The sequence below is a fragment of the Mobula hypostoma genome, chromosome 3 (assembly GCF_963921235.1).
Source record: "Mobula hypostoma chromosome 3, sMobHyp1.1, whole genome shotgun sequence".
Classification (NCBI taxonomy): Eukaryota; Metazoa; Chordata; class Chondrichthyes; order Myliobatiformes; family Myliobatidae; genus Mobula; species Mobula hypostoma.
In genome coordinates, this window is record NC_086099.1 from 18,248,403 (window position 1) to 18,275,313 (window position 26,911).

The 26,911-nt window shown below is 40.4% G+C and overlaps 1 protein-coding gene across 3 annotated transcripts in view; it reads left to right on the forward strand.

Moving 5' to 3' along the window:
* rai14 (retinoic acid induced 14) overlaps nt 1–26,911 on the forward strand; it is a 257,024-nt gene that overhangs the window by 138,548 nt on the left and 91,565 nt on the right. For all 3 annotated transcript variants that reach the window (XM_063042727.1, XM_063042726.1, XM_063042728.1), the window contains 2 exons: nt 10,775–10,863; nt 19,761–19,825. In XM_063042727.1, the coding sequence (XP_062898797.1) occupies nt 10,775–10,863; nt 19,761–19,825 (154 nt within the window). The remainder of the gene's footprint in view (nt 1–10,774; nt 10,864–19,760; nt 19,826–26,911) is intronic.

The following is a 26,911-nucleotide window of genomic DNA, read 5'->3' on the forward strand; positions in this document are numbered from 1 at the left end:
GTATATTTGGATTTTCAAAAGGCTTTTGACAAGGTCCCACACAGGAGATTAGTGTGCAAACTTAAAGCACACAGTATTGGGGGTAAGGTATTGGTGTGGGTGGAGAATTGGTTAGCAGACAGGAAACAAAGAGTGGGAATAAACGGGACCTTTTCAGAATGGCAGGTGGTGACTAGTGGGGTACCGCAAGGCTCAGTGCTGGGACCCCAGTTGTTTACAATATATATTAATGACTTGGATGAGGGAATTAAATGCAGCATCTCCAAGTTTGCGGATGACACGAAGCTGGGCGGCAGTGTTAGCTGTGAGGAGGATGCTAAGAGGATGCAGGGTGCCTTGGATAGGTTAGGTGAGTGGGCAAATTCATGGCAAATGCGATTTAATGTGGATAAATGTGAGGTAATCCACTTTGGTGGCAAAAACAGGAAAACAGATTATTATCTGAATGGTGGCCGATTAGGAAAAGGGGAGGTGCAACGAGACCTGGGTGTCATTATACACCAGTCATTGAAAGTGGGCATGCAGGTAAAGCAGGCGGTGAAAAAGGCGAATGGTATGCTGGCATTCATAGCAAGAGGATTCGAGTACAGGAGCAGGGAGGTTCTACTGCAGTTGTACAAGGCCTTGGTGAGACCACACCTGGAGTATTGTGTGCAGTTTTGGTCCCCTAATCTGAGGAAAGACATCCTTGCCATAGAGGGAGTACAAAGAAGGTTCACCAGATTGATTCCTGGGATGGCAGGACTTTCATATGATGAAAGGCTGGATCGACTAGGCTTACACTCGTTGGAACTTAGAAGATTGAGGGGGGATCTGATTGAAACGTATAAGATCCTAAAGGGATTGGACAGGCTAGATGCAGGAAGATTGTTCCTGATGTTGGGGAAGTCCAGAACGAGGGGTCACAGATTAAGGATAAAGGGGAAGCCTTTTAGGACCGAGATCAGGAAAAACTTCTTCACACAGAGAGTGGTGAATCTGTGGAATTCTCTGCCGCAGGAAACAGTTGAGGCCAGTTCATTGGCTGTATTTAAGAAGGAGTTAGACATGGCCCTTGTGGCTATGGGGATCAGGGGGTATGGAGGGAAGGCTGGTGCAGAGTTCTGAGTTGGATGATCAGCCATGATCATAATAAATGGCGGTGCAGGCTCGAAGGGCCGAATGGCCTACACCTGCACCTATTTTCTATATCTCCAGAGGGTTTAAAGATGGATTCGTTGCTGAGTCCTGCTAAAGTCTATGCCAGGCTTTTATGGGAGGCCAGCAAGGGACCCTGACAGATTTTTAAATCTGGCAGAGCATGGCAAAGGCTAATAGTGGAGGCTTGTTCTGCGATTGGAATTGTGAGATCAGTGGTGTACTTTCAGAGATTGATACTGGGATCCTTGTTGTTCATTATCCATAGATTTGAATCTGAAAATAGATTTCATTAATAGGTTTGCAGATGACACAAAATATGGTAATGTTTGTAGTGAGGAGAGCAATGTTAGGCTACAGGTTGAAATTGAGTAGATAAAATGGACAGACAAATGACAGGAATTTTAAATCCTGATGGAACACCATTGGTGAAGTGTTGTCTCGCCTGGAGGTACTGTTTGGAACCTTGGTGAGGGAGAAGGTAAATGGAAAGATACAGCACTTCTGCTTGTAGGGATAGGTGCCAGGAGGGATCCATGGGGGGGGGGCAGGAGTGGGGGAGGAAGGGTCATGGTTGAAGGGTCACTGGTTGAATCATAACTGTGATGGAATGTCTGGGGAGTGGTGATGGAGAAGCAGAGTTTCTCACATTTAGGTAATGTCTAGATGAGTTCTTGAATCACCAAGGTATAGAAGGCTTCTGGCTAAATGCTACAAAATGGGACTAATATAGAGGGGTGTTCTGGTCTGTATGGACATGTTGGAACCAAAAAGCTCCTTCCTGTGCTGGATGATTCAGACTCATTACTACCACGATGATCATGGATGTGGTGGAACCAAAGGGCCACCATGGACATGGGTGGAGCCAAATGCTCTCTTCCTGTGTTGTATGATTCTGATTCATGACAACCGCAATGATCCTGTATTTATGAGATAACACACATGAAGTCTGGTTGTTGAAGTATATCATTTATTTACCTCATTTGTGGTTGTCTGTATAGCAGTTGCAGAATGAACTATCATTAAGACAGCCCTGGACATTGTGTCAGCTCGGTTAGATGAATATGTGTAGAACTAGAAGTTACTCAACATGTTTTATTGAAAACAGTGAAGTGAGGGAGTTCCTAAATAAGAGGCATCTCTTTATCACTATGTATCTGCATACATTAAACTGTTCAATAGTAAATGATGATCCTACTTGATGTTGGAGTACTAAGTCTAATCGTAGTGGTTGTCTGACGATGACAGGAGAGTTTTTAAAGTGGAAAAGCCATTGCACTGGGGCGGTTCCATTCTCTTGACCTCAGTCCAGGTCCAGTGGTACGAACAAGCATCACAAACCGGGGTCTTGCTTGGTTGCAGAGGATAGTCACGCCCTTCGCTCTCCACAGAGTGTTGCAGTACCACCTTCCTGGCCATTGTATCTCACTGTAGATTCTATCTGCCCCTTCCTCCAAAGCCTACTTTGCATGCTGGGACAGGCTTGTCCCTAACTCACTGGGGTATGAGAATGCCAGCTACCCTCATCAGGTTTAGTCTGCCTGTCGAAGCAATGTATCAGGTGTGTCCCATGCGAGCAGCTATTTGGAGCTATTTGCACTGCTGAACCTCACATCACAGCGCTAAGCAGTATTGCATCCGTATTGTACTGTCTCAGTACTTTTATATTTGTGTACTGTAGCACTTTTTTATTCGCAGTTATTTTGTAAATAACACTATTCTTTGCATTTCTGGTCAGATGCTAAATGCATTTCATTGGCTTTGTATCTGTACTCGGCACAATGACAATAAAGTTGAATCTGATCTAATCTGATCTAATATGTGAGGTATGAGGGTCCAGTGGGGACCAAAGGTAAATGAGCTGCCTCAGAATGGACATTACTTGTTAAGGATCAACTTGAAACTGTGTTGCCAGTCAATACAAATAATCACAACCTTTTTACTGCATACAGCCCTTTCACCAGAGGTGCCACCTCTCCCTGTAGGTTAATAGTAGTGCTTTAAAGCCATGTACATTCGTTTTTTTTTAATTTAATTTAATTTTTTAGCGATAAAACTCAGAGTAGGCCCTTCCAGCCCTTCAATCTGCGCAGCCCCAGCAACCCCCGACAAACCCAATTAACCCTAACATAATCACAGGACTATTTACAACGACCAGTTAGCCTAGTCAGTACATCTTTGGACTGTAGGAGGAAACCAGAGCACCTGGGGGAAACCCAAGCATTCCACAGGCTCCTTACAGACAGCCCCAGAATTGAACTGAGCTGTAAGAGCATTGCACTGGTCACTACATTATCGTGGTGCCCAAGTTCAAGAGGTTTGGGGAAAGAGAAGGCTATTGAAAAACTGTTTTGACTGGTTTTCACTTGTATTATGAAGATGAAGAGATCTAATAGGTGATTATGAAAGAGTATGCAGTAAAAAGGTTGTGATTATTTGTATTGACTGGCAACACAATATCAACTTGATCCTTAACAAGTAATGCAGATTTCCTATAAGTACCATTGGTCAGTTAGAGTTTATAAATTTTAAAATAAAGCTGGTTCTTACTTTTTTTTACAATATCGATATAAATGATGAATGTCGGAGTTGGACAAGATGAATTTGGGAAAGCAATCCCCCGGACAAACTTAAGAGACCAGGTTATCCATTTTCTGTTTCAGATGAGTAGTATAACACCTTCTGTAACGATACCGACAAATGTGGAGCTAGCCCTGTCCCAAATTAAGACAGCTGTCTGTGATGTAATGGTTGTTTAAAAGCAGCCAACACCCACAGCTTCTGTAAACCAGCAAATAGATGATGTCATTTAAATAAAATTATGGTAGTTAGATAATATTTTTGTCCTGGCATCTGTTAGTCTTGCGAGACCATGGATTTGCACCTGGAAAGTCTTCACTCTCCAGGGCGCAGGCCTGGGCAAGGTTGTATGGAAGACCAGCAGTTGCCCATGCTGCAAGTCTCCCCTTCTCCATGACACCAATGTTGTCCAAGGGAAGGGCATTAGGACCCATACAGCTTGGCACCAGTGTCGTCGCAGAGCACTGTGTGATTAAGTGCCTTGCTCAAGGACACAACGCGTTGCCTCAGCTGGGGCTCGAACTCATGATCTTCAGGTCGCTAGTCCAATGCCTTAACCACTTGGCCACGTGCCCACACAATGCCGCACAATATTTTTGTATTGTTTAATTTTTGTGTGTGTGTTCTGGAAGTTTACAGTAGCACTAAAATAAAAGCAGACATGTTATCTATGTTTAATGTTATTTATGGTTCATCCAAAGTGTTTGTTGTGTTAATATTAATCTCAGACATATGACAGAACCATTGGCTATACAAAGGAAAAATTATGCTGGCTGGGAATATTGCAATAAAAATGTAGTAAATCTGAGCATTCTAATTGTGTTCAATTCATGTTTTATTTTTGCAAGTTATGCCTTGCTGGATTGAAGTTTTTTTTGTAATGTAACCATAAGACAGGAGCAGAATTAGACCATTCGGCTCATTAAATCTGCTCCACCATTCCATCATGGCTAATTTATTATCCTTCTCAATGTCATTCCCTCTGCTTTTTCCTTGTAACCTTTGACATCCTGACTAATCAGGAACCTATTAACCTCTGCTTTAAATATACCCAACGACTTGTCCTCCACAGCCATCTGTGGCAATGAATTCTAGATTCCACCGCCCTCTGGTTGAAGGAATTCCTCCTCATCTCTGTTCTAAAGGGGCGTTCTTGTGTGGACAGCAATTCCTTTTGGGTGTAGCTGGAAGAAGAAAAAGACTCTCTCTCTCTCTCTCTCTCTCCTCTCTCTCCTCTCTCTCCTCTCTCTCCTCTCTCTCCTCTCTCTCCTCTCTCTCCTCTCTCTCCTCTCTCTCCTCTCTCTCCTCTCTCTCCTCTCTCTCCTCTCTCTCCTCTCTCTCCTCTCTCTCCTCTCTCTCCTCTCTCTCCTCTCTCTCCTCTCTTATACAGCACAATTCCAACATCAGTGAGCAGCAGTTTCCCACAAATAGCAGCATGATAGTAAATATCACTGCATTTCACACTGTTGTTTGAAGGATAGACTTTAATTAGGATAACTTTTGGAAATATTTCATTGACTACCTTTTTCCCTATTTTAACAGGAAAGTGTTTTGTTTTAAAGGGCCCAGCTTATTATAATTGAATATTTTATTCATTGGAAAGCATAACATGAATAAATATTTCCCAAAACCATGCCGTACATTCTATTTACCTCAGGAGTTCTCCTCCATAACCCCGCCTGGAGTTTACATACCACTGGCGGCCGACTATAATCAAGCATTTAAGATGCTGCATAATGCCGTCTCCAAACAGGAAACAATCCATCCCAATGCATTACAAATTATAGTCGTGGGCTTCGACTAGGCTTGTTTGAAGAAGACCCTGCCCAGTTACTATCAGCATTTAACCTCCAGCACCAGAGATCCCAACATACTGGACCACTACTATACTATGCTAAAGAATGTCTACTGTTCCATGACCATTTACTTATGATGGAGAATTTGCTTAGCAATGGCTCAGTTAGTAGAGCACACTTTTGGTTCTATTTCAGGTGATTGGGAGTAAAATTTTAAATGAGATTGTGCAGTATTGAGGGATTGATTTTATTTGAGGCTCTAAACTGGGGCTCTATCTGCCAAATTCACAGATATGAGATTCTGTATCACTTTTTAAAAAATAAAGCACAGTTTTGATCTTGTGTGTCTTGGCTTATGTTTATCCTTCAATCAATGATGCTAATTGTCTAGACATTATTGCATTGGAGTTTTTATGTCTAAGATAATTGTAAGCATTGGGCATTTTGAGGTCAAACGCTGTTGCCAAGCAAGAGGCTTGCAGGTGCTCAAAATCAGAATTCATCAAGAATCCACAGATTGAGGTACTATTGCTTGTTAGAACAAGCTGATGCTTATAGCATAAGGCAGTAGCAAGACTTTGGTATGTACAATTTATAGTCATAGAACACTACAGCACAGAAACAGGCTCTTTGGCCCGTCTGGACTGTGCCCAAACCATTAATCTACCTAGTCTCATTGACCTGCACGCAGACCATAGCCCTCCATACCCCTCTCATCCACGTACCTAACCAAGTTTCTGTTAAGTGTTAAACTCAGCCCTGCATGCAGCACTTGCACTGGCAGCTCATACCACACTCTCACCATCCCCTGAGAGAAGTTCACCCTCATGTTCCCCTTAAACATTTCATCCTTAACCCATGACCTCTACATGTAGTCTCACCCAATCTCAGTGGAAAAAGTCTGCTTGCATTGACCCTATCTATACTCCTTATAATTTTATATACCTCTATTAAATCTCCACTCAATCTTCTACAATATGGTTTAAAGTCCTAACCTATTCAAACTTTCCCCATAACTCGGGTCCTCAAATTCCAGCAACATCCTTGTAAAATTTCTCTGCATTCTTTCAATCTTATTTACATCTTTCCTTTAGATAGGTATCTAAAACTGCACACGATACTCCAAATTAGGGCTCCCTAACATCTTGTACAACTTCAACATAACATCCCGTCTTCTGTACTCAGTACTTAGATTTATGAAGGCCAACATGCCAAAAGCTTTCTTTATGATGCTATCTACCTGTGACACCACTTTCAATAAATTATGGACCCTTTGTTCTATAGCACTCCTCAGTGCCCTACCACTGTGTAAGACCTGTTCTGATTGGTCTTACCGAAGTGCAATACCTCACACTTGTCTGCATTAATTTCCATCTGCCATTTGTCAGCTCATTTTCTCCAGTTGCAAGGTCTGATACTTTTCCTCCCTGTCCACTACACCCTCAATCTTGCTGTCATCCACAAATTTGCTGATCCAGGTAACCACATTATCATCCAGATCATTGATATAGAGGACAAACTGCAAAAGACCCAGCACGGATCCCTGTGGCACTCCACTAGACACAGACCTCCAGTCAAAGAGGCAACCCTCTAGCCTCACTCTCTGGTTTCTCCCATAAAGCGAATGTCTAATGCAATTTACTACCTCATCTTGAATGCTGAGCGACTGAACCTTCTTGACTGATCTCCCATGCAGGACCTTGTCAAATACCTTGTTAAAGTCCAAGTAGACAACATCCACTGCTTTGCCTTCATCAACTTCCCTGGTGACTTCTGGTCCCTAAGAATACCTTCCATTAACTTACCCACTATTGGTGTCAGGCTCACCAGCCTATAATTTCCTGTAACACACATCAAAGTTGCTGGTGAACACAGCAGGCCAGGCGGCCTCTCTAGGAAGAGGTACAGTCAGGATGAAGGGTCTCGGCCTGAAACGTCAACTGTACCTCTTCCTAGAGATGCTGCCTGGCCTGCTGCGTTCACCAGCCACTTTGATGTGTGTTGCTCGAATTTCCAGCATCTGCAGAATTCCTCGTGTTTGCGTGCTATAATTTCCTGATTTATTTTTAGAGCAGAACAACAATCGCTCTCCTCCAATCTTCTGGCACCTCACCTGTCACTAAGGATGTTGTAAATATCTCTGCTAAGGCCTCGGCAGATTCTGCACTTGCCTCCTGTAGGGCCCAAGGGAACATCTTGTCAGTCCTGGGAATTTATTCATCCTATTCTTCCTCAAGACAGCAAGCACCTCCTCTTCTGTGATATACTTCATTTTGCAAATGCCAGACCGTTGAAAAGTTTAAAGACTGAAAATGACGTTCTGTATTATGCACTGTCAATGTGAGATCTCGCTTTAATTGGATGTAATCCTGAAAATTTGCACTGTTTCTGTTTGTAATGGTAATGAAAATGTAATGACATCTTTTTAGGAAGCATAGTTGTGTATAACAGTATAGCATCATTTTTTATTATTTTTGAAGGGATGCAAGCTGTAGTCACTAGGAGCTCAATTTTCAAAGGTACAAAAGAGACTGCTTCATAGATATTTGGGATTACATCTTCAAATCAGCAGTGAATTTTATGTACCTGAAATAATCTCCTTGCAACTACGTGAGCAATTCCATTCAAGCAGAAACTGCCTCAAAACACTACAAAATGCGATTAGTGAGGGAAAAGAGAAAGTATGGGCTATGTTATTGAAAGATGTTTTCAAAACTGTTGTGAGCTAAGAATTTAATGTTGTTGAGAAGGACAAGTCATGCAGGTACCAGTCTATTAGCCTACCATGTGCACACCAAACATCAAGCATCCGGTATGTTTTACATGAATCCTACTCTAACTCATTTTATTCTGTCCACTTTCCTATGAATTCCTCCTCAGATTAAATCTCTCAGCCACGTATGAAGGGCAATTTATAGAGGCCAGTTAGTTGCAGAATTTGGGATTGGGGGTCTACTGTTTTCTGTCATTCGTTCTTCGTGGTTTTTCTCTGTTTCACACAGACAGCAGTCAGGATTGAACTTTGACTGTTAGAGCTGGGGGGCAGCAACTCTATATTGCTGTGTCACTAAAAGAAGCTAGAACACAGGCTGAGAAGCGGCAGAAACCCAAACAGCACAGTAGCATGACCGTTAGTGTTTGACGTTAGCATTACCTTTTACAGTGTCAGTGATGAGATCAAGGCTTAATTCAAACCATCGTCTTTAAGGGGTTTGTGACTGCATGGGTTTCTTCTGGGTGCTCCAGTTTCCTGCCACGTTCCAAAGGTGTAAATGTTAGCGTTAGTAAGTTGTGGGCATGTTGCGTTAGCGCCAGAAGCACGGTGGCACTTGTATATCCTCAGACTGTGTTGGTCACTGACGCAAATGTCACATTTCACTGTATCTCTTTGATGACAAAGCTAGTTTTTATTGTTAACTTGGGCAAGCTCTGAATTTGAAAGCTATTGCTAAGACATTAAAGAGAATCAGAATCAGGTTTATTATCACCAGCATGTGATGTGAAATTTGTTAAATTAGCAGCAGCAGTTCAATGCAATACATAATATAGAAGAGGAAACCTCAACACCATTATGATGGTTTGAGACTAGTGCTTGATTTGGATTTAAGTGAGGGAGAGTTGCACAGCGTCAGCCTCACTCTCTCTTCCCAATTCCCATCTGGATCCAGTGGCAAGACAGAGTCGAGACGGCTGGAGATGGGACGACGCACAGTGGATGACCAGGATGTCTTCTGTGTCTTGTCCTGCTCTACACGTTCCACGACGCTTGCAGAGACCGCCTTCTTGACTGTTGGACCTTCCATTGGTCTCGTCCGCTCAATCCGCCGGAGTCTGTCTTCACATGCTGGGATAGACAACTCCCTATCACACCGAGTGTTTGAGACCCGTCGGCTACCCTCACCTGGTTTAGCCGGCTTGTCGAAGCTGTTGCCTGGGGTGTGGCCGCTGTCGCATGCAAACAGCTACGGGGAGCCACAGGTGAGAGCTGAGTGCCAGGTGGGGACCAAAGGTGGACTAACCGCCCTGAAAAGGACCCGACATGTTCCTCCACCAGAGGTGCTACCCCTCCCTGACACCCCATACACCCCAAATAAAAATAATAATGAATAAGTAAATCATATACAGTATATTGAATAGATTAAAAGCATACAAAAAACTGTATATTTTTTTTAAAATGAGGTAGTGTCCAAGGGTTCAATGTCCATTTAGGCATCGGATGGCAGAGGAGAAGAAACTGTTCCTGAATCACTGAGTGTGTGCCTTCAGGCTTCTGTACTTCCTACCTAATGGTAACAGTGAGAAAAGGGCATGCCCTGGGTGCTGGAGGTCCTTAATAATGGACACTGCCTTTCTGAGACACTGCTTCCTGAAGAGGTCCTGGGTACTTTGTAGGCTAGTACCCAAGATGGAGCCGACTAAATTTACAACCTTCTGCAGCTTCTTTCGGTCCTATGCAGTAGCAACCCCCCCCCCATACCAGACAGTGACGCAGCTTGTCAGAATGCTCTCCACAGTACATCTATAGAATAGTTGAAAATGCACAGCAGCTTGGAGAGCATTTGACTAGAGGGAAACAGTATTTCAGGTCTATGTCAATATTAAGTGTTTTGAGATGCAGCTGAAGTGAAGGGGCAAAGGATTGTAGGGACGAAAGGGTCATTGGTGTGCTTTGTGACAAGAACATTAAGGGTGATTTTCCTTAATACCTGAGAGGGTGATCCATAGTTAGAATGGAGACCAAAGGAAAAGTTGGTCAGCAACGACGATACCTGGGGAAGAGATCAAAAGATTTAATGTTGAAATAAATAGCCTGGTATAAAATTTCACACTTGCACTGGAGAGTGAAATTAAGCAAAATTAAAGCACCTGTCATCTTGTTTGAATCTGGACCGAGAGTCTGGCCAGCAATTGTGGTGTTGGAGAAATCTAAAAGCAGCTGAAACTGATTTGTGTGGCTGGGAGTCAAACCAGAAAGAAAATGGGCAGCCTATAATCAATAACTGTCCAAAAATATTTTAAAAGGAAAAGATTAAATTATTTTATGCATACTTGTGAATAAACCCTAGTCTGGGTCTTCAACCAAAGTAACATCCAAGCCATGTTTTCCTTCATTTCTGATGTTCTTGCAGAAGGATTAAGATGTTAAACATGACTAAATTTGGTCAGGAAAACGTTAGATGCCTTAAGTGCCAAAAGAAATTCAAAAACAAATGTAAAAATATGGCAACTTTTCTTTTAATCTTTCTCCTTTTTTTTTCTAGTTTTCACTTGGCTGCTATCAAGGGACAGGTGGACTGTTTGGGAGCAATGCTCACTCATGGCATTGATCTAAATGTACTGGATGGCTCAGGTAATGAGTTTATTTCTGACCTTACATGTGTTATGGAAAATTACAACATGAGCAGAATTGGGTTGAACAACGTTTTTTGAAATATGAGGGAGTTATGATAATGCTAATCATAAACTTCACAAAACCAATGGCTCTCCTTCTCACCTTTAATCTTTGTCATTTAACTGATCTCTCCTTTCCACCATTCCCATGCCTACATATGACTGTTATTCCGTGGTTCCACTCTTTGTCAACGCAGCTGGTGTAATTCTAGAACTGGGTATTTTTTCAGTCATTAAGGAATGCCTTCAGAGATCTACAATTCAGTACCAGGATATTTGCATTTATTAAATCAGCATGCAAACTGATAAAACAAATCCTCAATTGAAGATCCAACAAACCAAAGCTATAGTTTTTGACCCTTGGAGCAGGGAGAAAAGTGTGCAGTTTCTATTTGATTCCAAGCTGCTGACCTGGTCACCAACCAACACACAAATAAATGCTGGGAGCAACTCTGCAGGCAAGCGGCGTCTATGGAAGTGAGTGCAGTCAACATTTTGGGCCAAGACCCTTCAGCAGGACTGGAGGAAAAAGATGAGGAGTCAGACCTGGTCACTAATAAGGTTTCAAAAGAATGCCTGGAAGATGGAAGCAGATTCAAATATTGGAGGAGAGAGTATTGCAGTGCTCTAGGGAAAGAAGTCGGGGTGGGGATTGACAAGGTTTCTCTTGCAGAGAAGTGATGGGGCCCAGTGGGTTGAAGGGCTCTGTTCTTGGCTGTAATGATTGTAAGGATAAGAGCTTGTTTCCATGGCCATGAAGGTTATTAACCTGAGAAGAGGGGAGGATTGTTCCATGGTTTGCAGGTCAGGTTGTTCTGATCTGGAATATATAACGTAAAAGAATAGTGTAAATAGATTAACGTGGGACTGGTTATACAATTCAAGGGGAAACAAAAAAATGCACAACTTCAGGGAGTGAGGAAGGAAGTGAATCAAAGTGGAACACTTCATAAATCAGAGTATTAAGTACAGGAGCTGGAATGTTAAGTTGGAAAAGAAATTGCTGAGGCCTAATTTTGAGTAGCGTGTTCAATTCTGGTCACTTACTTGTACCAACAGGAGCGCTATCGATGAGATTGAAAGAGTGCAGGGAAAATTTACGAGGATGTTGCTGGAACTTGAGGACGGAAGTAATAAGGAAAGGTTGAATAGGTTAGGAATTTATTCGCCAGATCGTAGTAGAAACTAGGGGAGATTTGATAGAGAAATATAAAATTATAAGTGGTATAGCGAGGGTAACTGCAAACAGGCTCTGAGGTTGGGTGAACTAGTAGTCATGGGTTAAAGGTGAAAGGTGAAATGTTTAAGGGGAACATTAGAGGGATCTTCACTCAGAAGGTGGTGAGAGTGTGGAATGAGCTGCCAGTGGAAGTGGTGGATGCAAGTTCAACTTCAACATTTATGAGAAGTTTGGATAAGTACGTGGATGGTAGGTGTATGGAAGGTCATGGTCCAGGTGCAGGTGGGGGGACCAGGCAGAAGAATAGTTCAGCATGGACTAGATGGACTGAAGGGTAGTGGTGTTCTATGACTCAATGACTTATCTAAGAAGCAGATTAGGGAGAATAGCCACTCCTTGGTGCTGTATGAGTTAATAATTCTAATCTCGCCGTTCTTCTTGCTGAAATAAATCAAACTCCAATCTTTATCTTAATTAAGATCATTATTTAAATCATAGGAAATAGAAGCAGAGCTAGGTCATTTGGCTTTCATTTCCCCTGCCTTTTCGTAAGATCATAACAGATATTTTTAAATATCAGGGCCACATTCCTGTACTAAACCCATATCCGTTGATTCTCTGTATATCTACAAATCTGTTGTTCTCAGACATAATAGACTAGCTTGCTTAATCTCTCCATAAAGAATAAACCAATGATTCCAGAAATCAGTGTTTATCCTGTACTGCACTCCCACCATTGCAAACACATCCTTCATTAAGTGAGCGGTCCAGACCTGTAAATAGTACTTCAGATGCAGCCCCGCCACAGCATTACAGAACTCCTGTACCTAAATCTTTTTGTATTAAATGCCAGTGTGCCACCTGCCTTCCTAATTGGTGGTTGTAGGTGCATTAATTTGTGTTGACATGTGTTTTTCAGTCTCGCATCATTAATGGATAAATCACTCCTCTTTTCCGACTGAAATATATATGACCTTTGCCTTTTTCTTTCATGTTAATTATATCTGATAAAATCTTCCTGCCCCCATTTTAAAGTTAGATCTACTCATCAACATCTTTGAGTCATAGAAATGTGCAGCACAACAATGTGCTCTTTTGGCTCATTCATTGGAAAAGGATTGCCACCCCCGCTGGTTCCTGCATCTGGTAGAAGTCCCATTCTCATGCTCACATCTTCTCAAACTAAAAACAATGCATTTGTGGCAGCTGTCAACCCCCAATTACCCTTTCTCTTCTCCTCACCTGCCTATCACTCCCTTCTGGTGCCCCTTGTCCTTCCCTTTCTCCCATGGTCCACTGTCCCCTCCAGTCAGATTCCTTCTTCAGCCTTTTGCCTTTCCCACCTATCTCCTCCATGCTTCTCACTTCATCTTCCACCCACCCACCCTCCTCGTCATCTGGTTTCAACCCGTCACCTTCTTGCCTGTATCCTTCCCTCCCCCCACCACATCATTCTGGCTTCTTCCCCCTCCCTTTCTAGGCCCAGTGAAGGGTCTCAGCCCAAAGCATCAAATCATTATTCCTCTCCATTGATGCTGCCTGACCTGCTGACTTTCTTCAGCATTGTGTGTGTTACAACCCTGTTCTCTGCCTTAATCATTTCATGCCAGTATCCATCTCAGGTCAATATGCGAATACCCTGCTCTCTGTTTGATTATTTCTTGTGTGGTATTCTCAGTCCACAATAGAGACCCATATCAGAATCAGGTTTATTATCACTTGCATATGTCGTGAAATTTGTTTTATTTTCTGGCAGCAATACAGGCAATACTTAAAATTATTACAGTACTATGCAAAAGTCTTGGGTACCCTAGCTATATACAGTGTCTATAAAAATTATTCCCCCCGCCGGAAGTTTTCATGCTTTATTGTTGTACAATATTGAATCACAGTGGATTTAATTTTGCTTTTTTTGACACTGATCAACAGAAAATGTCTCTTTCATGTCAAAGTGAAAACAGATCTCTACAAAGTGATCTAAATTGATTACAAATATAGAACACAAAATAATTGATTGCATAAGTATTCACCTCTTCATGTCAGTATTTAGTAGATGCACCTTTGGCAGCAATTACAGCCTTGAGTCTGTGTGGATAGGTCTCTATCAGTTTTGCATATTTGGACACTGCAGTTTTTTCTCCATTCTTCTTTACAAAACTGCTCAGGCTCTATCAGATTGCATGGGGATCGTGAATGAACAGCCTTTTTCAAGTCCAGCCACAAATTCTCAATTGGGTTGAGGTCTGGACTCTGACTTGTTCACTCCAGGACATTAACTTTGTTGTTTTTAAGCAATTCCTGTGTAGTCTTGGCTTTATGCTTGGGGTCATTGTCTTGCTGGAAAACAAATCTTCTCCCAAGTCACAGTTCTTTTGTAGTTTGTATCTGGTTGTCCTCCAGAATTTCCCTGTATTTTGCTGCATTCATTTTACCCTCTACCTTCACAAGGCTTCTAGAGCCTGTTGCAGTGAAGCATCCCCACAGCATGATGCAGCCACCACCATGCTACACAGTAGGGATGTTGTGTTTTTGATGATGTGCGGTGTTTGGCTTACACCAAACATAACGTTCAGTCAGATGGCCAAAAAGCTCAATTTTGGTTTCATCAGACCGTAGAACCTTCTTCCAGCTGAATTCAGAGTCTCCTACATGCCTTCTGGCAAACTCTGGCCAAGATTTCATGTGAGTTCTTTTCAACAGTGGCTTTCTCTTTGCCACTCTCCCATAAAGCTGTGACTGGTGAAGCACTCGGGCAACAGTTGTTGTTTGCGCAGTCTCTCCCATCTCAGCCACTGAAGCTTGTAACTCCTCCAGAGTTGTCACAGGTCTCTTGGTGGCCTCCCTCACTAGTCCCCTTCTTGCATGGTCAGTCAGTTTTTGAGAATGGCCTACTCTAGGCAGATTTATGGATGTACCATATTCTTTCTATTTCTTGATGATTGACTTAATTGTACTCCCAAGAGATATTCAGTGACTTGGAAATTTTCTTGTATCCATCTCCTGTCTTGTGCTTTTTACAGAGTTGATTGGAGTGTTTTTTTGTCCTCATGGTGTAGTTTTTACTGACTCACCATCAGTTGGACCTTCCAGATACAGGTGTATTTGGTGACCTCCATTTAACAAATTATGTGATTTCTAAAACCAATTGGCTGCACCAGTGAGGATTTGGTGTGTCATGTTAAAGGGGGTGAATACTTATGTAATCAACTATTTTATGTTTTATATTTGTAATTAATTTAGATCACTTTGCAGAGATCTGTTTTCACTTTGACACAGAAGTCTTTTTCTGTTGATCAGTGTCAAAAAATTAAATCCCCTGTGATTCAATATTGTATAACAAAAAAACATGAAAACTTCCAAAGGGATGTGAATACTTTTTATGGGCACTGTTTATGTGATAATATAGTTCCTACATCTAAAGGGTTTTGAAAAATAACTAACATTTATATACGCAAACAACAAGAATTCTGCAGATGCTGGAAATTCAAGCAACACACATCAAAGTTGCTGGTGAACGCAGCAGGCCAGGCAGCATCTCTAGGAAGAGGTACAGTCGACGTTTCAGGCCGGGACCCTTCGTCAGGACTAGACGAAGGACTAGTCCTGACGAAGGGTCTCGGCCTGAAACGTCGACCGTACCTCTTCCTGGAGATGCTGCCTGGCCTGCTGCGTTCACCAGCAACTTTGATGTGTGTTGCTAACATTTATATATTTTCTTTTCTCTACATATTTTATTAGAATAAATTATGGCACATTATATAAATTGCTATATTTTCTGTTTCATATTAAATACTCTAGAAATTTGAACCCCAATTGCTCTTGTATGTAGCATTTGTACCCACATCTACCACTTCCACTGACAGCTCTTTTCACACTCACACCATCTTCAGGGTCAAGAAGTTCCCCTACATCTTCCCCTTAAGCATTTCACCTAAACTTATGACCTCTAATTTTAATCTCACCGAACCTGAGGGGGGGGGAAGCCTGTATGCATTCACCTTGTCTATATCCTCTCATAATTTTGTATACCTGTATAATATTTCTCCTTATTCTCCTGCACTTAAGGAATAAAGTCCTAATCTACCTAACCTTTCATTGTATCTCAGGTCCTCGAGTTCCAGTAACTTATAAATTTCCCTGCACTCCTTCAAGCTTATTATTCTTTCTTTCTTTTTAAATCTTTTTATTGAATAAGTATACAAAAAGGTAAACCATATAAACATTAATACAATGTTAAAATATAATAAAATTCCAGAAGGTATCAATACCAAAAAAAATACTACAAACAATGTAATTTAAACATAAAAAACCAAGATAACATAATAGTATACTAAATTTTATATATATATCAATGGAAAAAAAAGAAAAAAAAAACCCCAAAAAAAACCCATCGTGCAACTAACTAAAAGCAAAGCAAAGCAATGGGCTAACTTGAAACCAAACAGAGTTAAACTTAAAATCACATCCTCAATCCCGACCTCCATTAAAAACAGTGAAAAAAAAACAAGAAGGGTATGTATTACATTAAATGAAAGTATCGAATAAAAGGTCCCCAAATCTGTTCAAATTTAAATGAAGAATCATAAAGGTTACTTCTAATTTTCTCCAGATTCAAACATAAAATCTTCTGAGAGAACCAAAAAAAGGTAGTTGGAGCATTAAGCTCTTTCCAATGTTGTAAAATACATCTTTTCGCCATTAAAGTAAGAAATGCGATCATTCTACGGGCTGAAGGGGAAAGATTACTAGAAATTTTGGGAAGTCCAAAGATAGCAGTAATAGGGTGAGGAGAGAAATCTATATTTAATACCTTAGAAATAATATTAAAAATATCTCTCCAAAAAGTTTCCAAAGTAGGACAAGACCAAAACATATGAGTTAAAGAGGCTATCTGCCCCGAACATCTATCACAAAAAGGATTAATATGCGAGTAAAAACGCGCTAACTTATCTTTGGACATATGTGCTCTATGAACCACTTTAAATTGAATTAGGGAATGTTTAGCACAAATAGAGGAAGTATTAACTAATTGTAAAATCTGCCCCCAATCATCCACAGAAATGGTAAGCCCCAATTCCTGTTCCCAATCTACCCTAATCTTATCAAATGGAGCTTTCCTAAGTTTCATAATAATATTATAAATCATAGCCGATGCACCTTTCTGACATGGATTGAGGTTAATTATCGAATCTAAAATATATGTAGGAGGAAGCATTGGAAAGGAAGAAAGTATAGTACTTAGGAAATTTCTAACTTGTAAATATCTAAAAAAATGTATTCTTGATAAATTATATTTATTAGATAATTGTTCAAAAGACATAAGGGAACCATCTAAAAATAAATCCAAAAACCGTAAAATACCCTTAGTCTTCCAGGTTTGAAAAGCGCGATCCGTAAAAGAGGGAGGAAAAAATATGTTACCTAAAATAGGAATCGCTAACCCAAATTGATTAAGATCAAAAAATTTTCTGAATTGAAACCAAATGCGCAAAGCATATTTAACTATCGGGTTAAAGACCTGCTTAAGGCGTTTCGAATCAAAAGGGAGAGAGGAACCTAAAATAGAGCCAAGTGTATAACCCTGAACAGATTGTAGTTCCAATGCTACCCATTTAGGAATAGATAGTATATCCTGATCAAGTAACCAAAATTTCATATGTCGAATATTAATAGCCCAATAATAGAATCTAAAGTTAGGTAATGCTAAACCTCCATCTCTCTTAACTTTCTGTAAATGTATTTTACCCAGTCTCGGATTCTTATTCTGCCAAATAAATGAAGAAATTTTAGAGTCAACTTTATCAAAGAAAGATTTTGGAACAAAAATTGGTAATGCCTGAAACACATATAAAAATTTTGGCAAAAAAAACATCTTAACTGCATTAATACGACCAATCAAAGTTAAATATAAGGGAAACCATTTAGATGAAAGTTGAGTAATATGGTCTATTAATGGTAAAAAGTTAATCTTAAATAAATCTTTATATTTACAAGTAATTTTAATCCCAAGATAAGAAAAATAATTATCAATCAATTTAAATGGAAATTTATAATATAAGGGAAGATGTTTATTAATCGGAAAGAGTTCACTCTTACTAAGATTTAATTTATAACCTGAAAAAAAACCAAATTGTGCTAATAACTCTAAAACAGCAGGAATGGATTTCTCAGGATTAAAAATATATAACAGTAAATCATCAGCATAGAGTGATAATTTATGGGACTTTAATCCCCGAGTTATCCCAGTAATATTTGAAGATTCTCGAATGGCAATTGCAAGAGGTTCTAATGCAATATCAAATAATAGGGGACTAAGAGGACAGCCTTGTCGAGTACCTCGAAAGAGAGGAAAAAAAGGTGAGTTTAAAGAGTTAGTATGGACCGAGGCTACAGGGGAATGATATAACAGTTTAATCCAGGATATAAATTTCAAGCTAAAATTAAACATTTCAAGCACCTTAAATAAATAGGGCCATTCTACTCTATCAAAAGCTTTCTCGGCGTCTAAAGAAATAACACACTCAGGAACATTTTGTGAGGGAGTATAAACAATATTTAACAATGTACGAATATTATAAAAAGAGTAACGACCTTTAATAAAACCCGTTTGGTCTTCCGAAATAATAGAAGGAAGTACTTCAAACTTATTATTAACTTTCCTGTTGGTAGGTGACTAGAACTGCACTCACAATACTCCAAATTTTGCCTCACCAATGTCTTATACAACTTCAACGTAACATTCCAACTCTTGTATTCCATGGCCTGTCATGGCATAGTCCATAATTGTTAGTGAAAATTTTCCTTTGTGGCCAAGAGTGTGATGAACATCCTGTTTGTACTAGCAACCCACCGAGTAACCTTTGTTCAGAGAATCTATTTGCCTTTCACATGAATTATGTCACCTGAAGAAATTGTGCTTTCAGCATGGGTACAGCCAGCAACATTTTGTATTTCAACGTTGACTGGTTTAATTGTTTTTTCCCTTCAGAAATTATGCATGAAGTTACTTCTGAAGGAAAGCAAGTTAAATTATTGTTCAAGTTGGAAAAGTTGATCATTCAACGACTGCTGCAGAGCTGCTGGACAACAGTATTTTCCAGCTTGTTTGTGTCAGAGCTGAGAAACTTAAATTGTCAGCCTAAGGAGCCTGGGTGTTTCCTGATTTTGTTGGCTGTCCTAAAGAGAATATTTGGAATACAAACATGACTTTATCTCAGCTTTCATCAACAAGCTGAATATTTTGATGAAGCTTTGATCCTCTTTATATTATAAATATGTTTTTGTCTTTCTGTTGTTGATAGTTGCACTCTTATCCAGTGTTCCTTACTTTCAATGGATTTCCATACCGGTAGTATAATTTAATTGTAAAAGTAATTTTAGTTATCTCAGCAACACTTTCTGCTGCTGACCATCTTTTTAGTTGTTGATGATTCATGGGGGGGGGGGGAGAAATGCATTTTATCTTTCAGATTGGATTCGTTGCTTAGCCAATAGAGATATTTGTAGCTAAGAATTGATTGGCAATCTTTTCCAATTAAAGAATATGCAAAACTAGAAATCTAGCTTTACCGTGTGCATTTGAACAATACTTAATTGAAACTTTTGTATTCTTTTGTTTCATATATTGACATGGGTTCAAGGCTGTTAACTTTCTCCCCCTCTTGTTTAAATTGCAGGCTCTAATGTGTTGCACCTTGCGTCAAAATTCAGTCATCAAGAATGTGTGAGAAGGATCTTGCAGGTAGAGGATATTCATGTTTTTGTTAGTGGCTTCTTAAACATATTGTTCTGATTTCCTGCAGTTTAGATTACAGAATACCAATACATGAGAGAATCATCATCATCAGCATTATGTGCCCTGTTGTATGGCGATCATGGTCTTCCATCTGTCTTTAATCTGAGATGTTCTAATAAGCTCTTCAAAACTTTCCCTGTTCATCCCCTAATGTAACTGATGAATGTTACACGCTGTTGACCGTGACTTTTCCTTCCATTAATATTTCCTGTCACCGCAAGATGTTCGAGCTTCTCTTTTCTCAGTATGTGTCCCAGAAATCCCAGGTGCCATTTCGTGACTGATGACAAACAAGGGAGAGTCTGCAGATGCTGGAAATCCAAGCAACATACATAAAATGTTGGGAAAAACTCAGCAGGCCAGACAGCATCTATGGAAGAAAGTACAATCGACGTTTCAGGCCAAGACCCTTCGTTGACTGAACTCTTCCATAGATGCTGCCTGGCCTGCTGAGTTCCTCCAGCATTCTGTGTGTGTTATCCTGATTGATGATATCAGTTTTCTTCTTATTCCGGCTTTTCACAACTCTTCCTCATTTGTTACTCTGTCCTTCCGTGATATTTTCATCATTCTTCTCAAAAACCACATTTCTGCAGCTTTATCTTCCCTAATTTTGTTAAGATACCGTCCAACATTTGCTTCCATAATGAACGTAGCACCACAAAACTCTGGTTTTCATACCCATAGAAATGATTTTATTCTTTAGTATCTTGCTCAAGTGCTTGAGACATGAGCGAATCAGGATACAAATTGCATTAAAAGACAAATTGGAGCCAGTTCTTTTATAACAGGTACACGTCATAGCACCAATTTCTCCTCATCTCTAATCTATATCATCTACCATTATTTTAGGTTTGTATCCCTGGTTACTAGCTTCTCGGCAAAGGAAACTCTGCCCGTCCTTTTCGCCCAATCCAGTTCCATAATTTTATGAATCTCCATTAAATCTTCCCTTATCCTCTCTACTAAGGAAATCAACCATAGTCTAGCTAACAACCTGAAACATTAAATCTCCTTCTCTTTCAATATGTAACACCTGACCTATTAAGTTTTTCTAGCACTTATATTATAATCTGTCCAATCTTCATTCACAGTTAAAGTTCTCATGTCCCTGCACTCTCCTCTTTAACCTTCTCTTCTAATGCTGTACTGTGTTTACCAGACTGAACCTTGCATTCCAGTTCTGGTCCATTGAATGGTGTATGTACTTCTGGCACAACTTCCCTGATTTATTTATTTTATTCTTTGGGTGTTGAAAAGAAGAATCCCATGTATAATATTAACCTGGTGCCTCTGAGAGCCTTGAACTTGTCAGATAGGGGAAAAGATGAGAAGATACTCTACTTTTGTGAGTTGCTCTGGATTTCTAGCACCTGCAGAATCTCTTGCTTTTTTTTTAATGAAGGTGCTGTTCTTGTAAACTTAGCCTTCGATAACTGTATGAAAAACGTTTAATGTTACTTGATTTATTATGGAAATGTTTTCTAATCTATTCTCATCAAATTCTACATGGCTAGTTTTTAAGTATATGAATAATTTATTTGTTTCCGTATTATGAAACTCTGAGAATACACATCATCATTATAAGGATGCTGGTGAGCTTTATCATATACAAGTGTCATTTCCAGCTGCAGACGCAGCACAACCTTTAACATCCATTAATACTTACTGTAAATTTTCCTCCTTCTGTTTCTCCCTACTTTCAAAGTTCAAAGGAAAGTTATTATCAGAGTACATTTATGTCACAGTATTCAACCCTGAGATTCATTTTCTTGCGGGCATACTCGGTAAATCCAAGAACCATAATAGAATCAGTGAAAGACTACATCCAACAGGACAAATAACCAATGTGTAAATACAAAAGGAAAAAAATAATAATAAATAAATAAACAGTAAAATCAAGAGCATGAGATGAACTCTTCTTAATTCTTCTTTCCACTCCACTATATTTGCATTCTCATTTCTTTTCTCTCCTCGTTCTTTGAATAAATCTCAGCACATTCCCCTCACTAGTCTTTTCTCTGCTTTCTCTGTGCTTTTCCATTTGAACATTGAGTTGAAGAATGGGGTACCACTTTCCATTATTTCCATATGTTGCTCTTCATGCTACTGACTGGCTAGACCCTGGTGGTTGCCTTTCCCCTGTGTGCCCTTCCTTTTTATTATTGGACAGGTCTGGATGAAGAGGACCAAAAGAAAAAGATGTCAATGGCACATAGCATCTATGATTTAAGGGGCAAGAGTAATTGGAATCAAAACTTTTTACTGTAGATTTAGATGCTTTGCGATGTATGCTCCTTTCACTCTCCACTATTGTACAGGAATTGATCGTGAGAATTGAAACTGGCAACTAGATCAAACTGTTAAAGGCAGTGTTTAGTACCTCAGAACAAAAAATGGAATTAAAAGGATTAAAATAATTTCTACCAAAAAAAAATAGATACCATCATTTGGCAAGACTCTTGATAAGAATGCCTATTAATAAGTTCAATTCCGTCGTTTTCATGGTGGGTGGTAAAACTTTAAATCCTGGCCAATGTCATATAAAATGTGAGATTTACAAGTGTTGGTGTAGCTACTGATATCTTTATCAAAACTGGAAAATGGCTATTATATACACTAAACTTTCCAAATGAACTCCCACATGTCATAGTGGATAATTTTAAGAGGTTTGTAAGATTTAGTTTCCTCTCGACTGACAACTTAATGACTATTTGTAGTCATGTCTGTGACACAGCACGATGTTTGAGCAGGGACCTGGTGCTTTCTGCCCTTTTCAGCAGGCTGCAAACAGCATGAGCGATCATTTATTGGTGATGCAGCTCGAGGTTTAGAAAGAGCTCAGGTGTTTTTGGCTCTTTTCAGTGGACTGCAGAGAAGGGCCAGTACAAGGAGGGGGAGTGCAAATGGAATGGGCCATTGTGAGAGCGGCCCCCAGTGTTTGAGTGGTCAGGCTTAGGCAAGAACAGGTGGAGGCTCTACCCAAGCTTCTAGTCATTTTTTTTCTCTCTGTTAATAAATAGCTAGAGCTCTAGGAATGTGTTCGGAGGTAGTGATATGTTCTTTGTCTTAGATGTGGGATCTCTGGCTTTTGAAGTGCACTGAGCTACAGCTCGGGGACCATGTTAAGGAACTGGAGCTGAAGATGAATGAACTTTGGCTCATACAGGAAAATGAGGTGACAGATGAGTTACAGGGAGGTAGTCACCCTTACGATGCAGGAGACAGGTACCTGGGTGACTTTCAGAAGAGGGAAAGGGAATATGCAGTCAGTGCAGAGTAGTCCTGTGGCCTTTCCCCTCAATAATAAGTATGCCATTTTGGATACTATTGGTTGGTGGATGTGTGGGGGCGGGGGGGAGTGTGATTTATCAGGGCGAAGCTGCATCGATCTAATCTCTGGCAGTGAGTCTGTCTCTGTGGCTCAGAAGGAACAGGAGGAGAAGAGAAATACAATAATGATGGGGGACTCCATTGTTAGAGGAGCAAACAGGACAATCTGTGGACATAAAAGAGACACCTGGACAGTACATTGCTTCCCAAGTGCCAGGGTCAAGGATGTCTCGGATCGGATCCACGGCATTCTAAAAGAGGAGGGTGAACAGCCAGAAGTCGTGGTATGTATTGGTACTAATGACATAGGTAGGAAAAGGCAGATCCTGAAGAGAAAATATAGGGAGTTATGTCGAAAGATGAATAGCAGGACCTTCAGGGTAGTAATCTATGAATTGCTGCCTGTGCCATGTGCCAAAGAGGGTGAGAGTAGGATGATATGGCAAAGGAATGAGTGGCAAAAGAATTGGTGCAGAGGGCAGGGTTTCAGAGTTTGGATCACTGGGATCTCTTTCCAGTCAATTATGGTTCTACAGGAGAACGTTAAAAATATCATGGACCACACACACATCAAATGAAGAAGTTCTCAGAAAAGCTCAAGCAGTTAGATCACTCATACCAACAATAAGAGAAAGACAACTCATATTCTTAGGACACATCATGCGGAAAGATGAACTGGAAAAACTCAGTCTCTGGAAAGATCGAGGGGAGCAAACCTAGAGGAAGACCTCGGCTTATGTACATCAAAAGCCTAGCCAGGTGGCTACACATCAAGGAAATGGAAGTCATCCAAAGAACGAGGGATAGATCTATATGGAAAACCATGGTCACCAACGTCCGCATCAGATATGGTACCTAGACCGACAGACAGACAGGGATCTCTTCTGGGCAAGGTACAACCTGTACAAAAAGGATGGGTTACAACTGAACCCGAGGGGAATCAATATCCTTGAGGTCAGGTTTGCTAGAGCTGTGGGGGAGGGTTTAAACTAATTTGGCAGTGGAGGGAACCAGATTGATAGGGCTCAGGATAGAGCATTGATATGCAGCTAGATGCTGTGTGTAGTTAGACTGTGAGGAAGGGAAGGCAAATGATGGAGCAAAATTGGATTCAGTGTGTTGAGTTAAAGTGTGACGGGGGCCGAAGTCAACAAGAGTGATAAATACAGAACAGAACTAGTTATATTTGAATGCCCACAGCATATGGAATAAGATATGATCTTGTAGCACATTTAGAGATTTGCAGATATAACGTTGTGGGCAGCACGGAGTCATAGCTGAAAGAAAATCATAGTTGGGAGCTTTACACCCAAGGATACACCTTGTATTGAAAGGACAGGCATGTGGGAAGTGTTATATACAGGCCTACAAACAGAAGCCAGGATGTGGGCGAAAAATTACAGTCAGAGATAGAAAAGGCATTTAAAAAGGGAAATAATCATTGGGGATTTCAAAATGCGCATAGATTGGGAAAACTGGGTTAGTGCTGGATCCCAAGAGAGGGAATTTGTAGAATGCCTACGATATGGCTTTCTTAAGCAGCTTGTGGTCAAGTCCACTGGGGAACAGCAATCCTGGATTGGGTGTTATGTAATGACCCAGACTAGGTTAGAGAGCTTAAGGCAAAGTAACCCCTACAAGATAGTGAGCATATGATAGAATACAGAAGGAGAAGCTAAAGTCAGATGTTTCAGTATTACAGGGGAGTAAAGGGAATTACAGAGGCATGAGAGAGGAGCTGGCCAGAGTTGATTGGAAGGGGACTCCAGCAGGGATGACAGCAGATCAGCAATGGCTGGAGTTTCTGGGGGAAATTTGTAAAGCGCAGGAAAGATGCAGCCCAAAGATGAAGAAATATTCTAAAGGGAGGATGAAGCAACTATGGCTGGCAAGGGAAATCAAAAATAGCATAAAAGGGAAAGAGAGTGCTATAATATTACAAAAAATAATAGGAAGTTAGAGGATTAGAAAGCTTTGAAAAGCCAACAGAAGGCAAGCAAGAAAGCCATAGAGAAAAGATGAGATACAAAGGTAAGCTAGCCAATAATATAAAAGAGAATACCAGAAGTATTTTCAGATATATAAAGAGTAAAGGAGAGATGAGAGTGAATATCAGACCGCTGGAAAATGACACTGGAACAAAGAAATGGAGGATAAATTTAACAAGTATTTTGCATCAGTCTTCACAGTGGAAGACGCTAGCAGAATGCCAGAAATGCCAGAGCCTCAGGGTCAAAAGTGAATGTCCTTGCTATTACTAAGGAGAAGATGCTTGTAATGCTAAAAAGTCTGAAGGTAGATAAGTCACCTGGACCAGATGGACTACATGCCAGGGTTCTGAAACAGGAAGCTGAATAGATTGTGTAGACATTATTAATGATCTTTCAAGAATCAATAGATTCTGGAATGGTTCCAGAGGACTGGAAAATTACGATGTCACTGCACTCTTTAAGAAGAGAGGGAGGCAAAAGAAAGGAAATTATAGGCCAGTTAACCTGATTTCAGTGATTGGGCAGATGTTGGAGTCTATTATTAAGGATGAGGTTTTGGGGTACTTGGAGGCATGTGGTAAAATAGGCTGTCGTTGGCATGGTTTTCCTCTAAATTCCAGTGAGTACAGGCCGAAATTTGCCAAATCCTCCTCATATTTTAACCCTTTCATTCCCAGAAGCATCCTCATAAACTGTCATTGTCTCTGCAATGACAGTACATTCTTTCTGAGATAAGGGGCCAAAAACTGTTGACAATACTCCAAGTGCAGCCTAATTAGTGTCTTGTAAAGCTTCAGCATTATCTCCTTGTTTTTATATTCTATTCCCCTTGAAATAAATGGCAACATTGCATTTTCCTTCTTTACCATAGACTTAACCTGTGAACTAACCGTGGAGTTTTGCACAAAACCTCCTAATTCCCTTTGTACCTCTGATGTCACTGGCAGCCAATCAGAAAAGGCCCCCTTTATTCCTATTTGCTGCTTCCTGCCTGTCAGCCATTCCCGTATCTATGCCAGTTTCGTTCCTGTAACTCTATAGGACTTTATCTTGTTAAGCAGCCTTGTCAAGACAGTTTGTCAAATGCCTTCTGAAAACCTAAGTAAATGATATCCACCGCCTCTCTTTTGTCCACCCTGCTTGTTACTTCCTGGAAGAATTAAGGTGGAGGTTGATGGGTTCTTGGCATCAGAGGTTACAGGGAGAAGTCAGGATAATAGGATTGAGGGTGATAGGGGATCCTCCTTGATGGAATGACAGAATGGACTCGATGGGCTGAATTGCCTACTTCTGCTCCTTCGCTTATGGTCTTATTAGGATTGGCGCAAGCAGAATGTATTTTGGCTGCAGTTGTTCCTGTGCATTGAAAAAGCACCATAGATTATATAGCAACACACACTAAATGCTGAAGGAACTTAGCAGGCCAGGCAGCAGCTATAGAAAAAAGTACAATCAACGTTTTGGGCTGAGACCCTTTGGTGGGACATAGGAATGTTCCCATTTTCCATTCAGAAGCAAACTTGGTTGCTTTCTCCCTCATTAAATGGTGTCTGTTTCTTGTCCAAGTGAAATTGGAAGCCCAGTTTCCGATAGTAATGTAATTTGACCTCTTATTTCTGAAGATACTAAACTAGTGTCATAACTTCTGACAAAACTTACTGCGCTAGGATAAGGCAAGAAAGCTATCAAAAATAAAAAATGTAGCTGC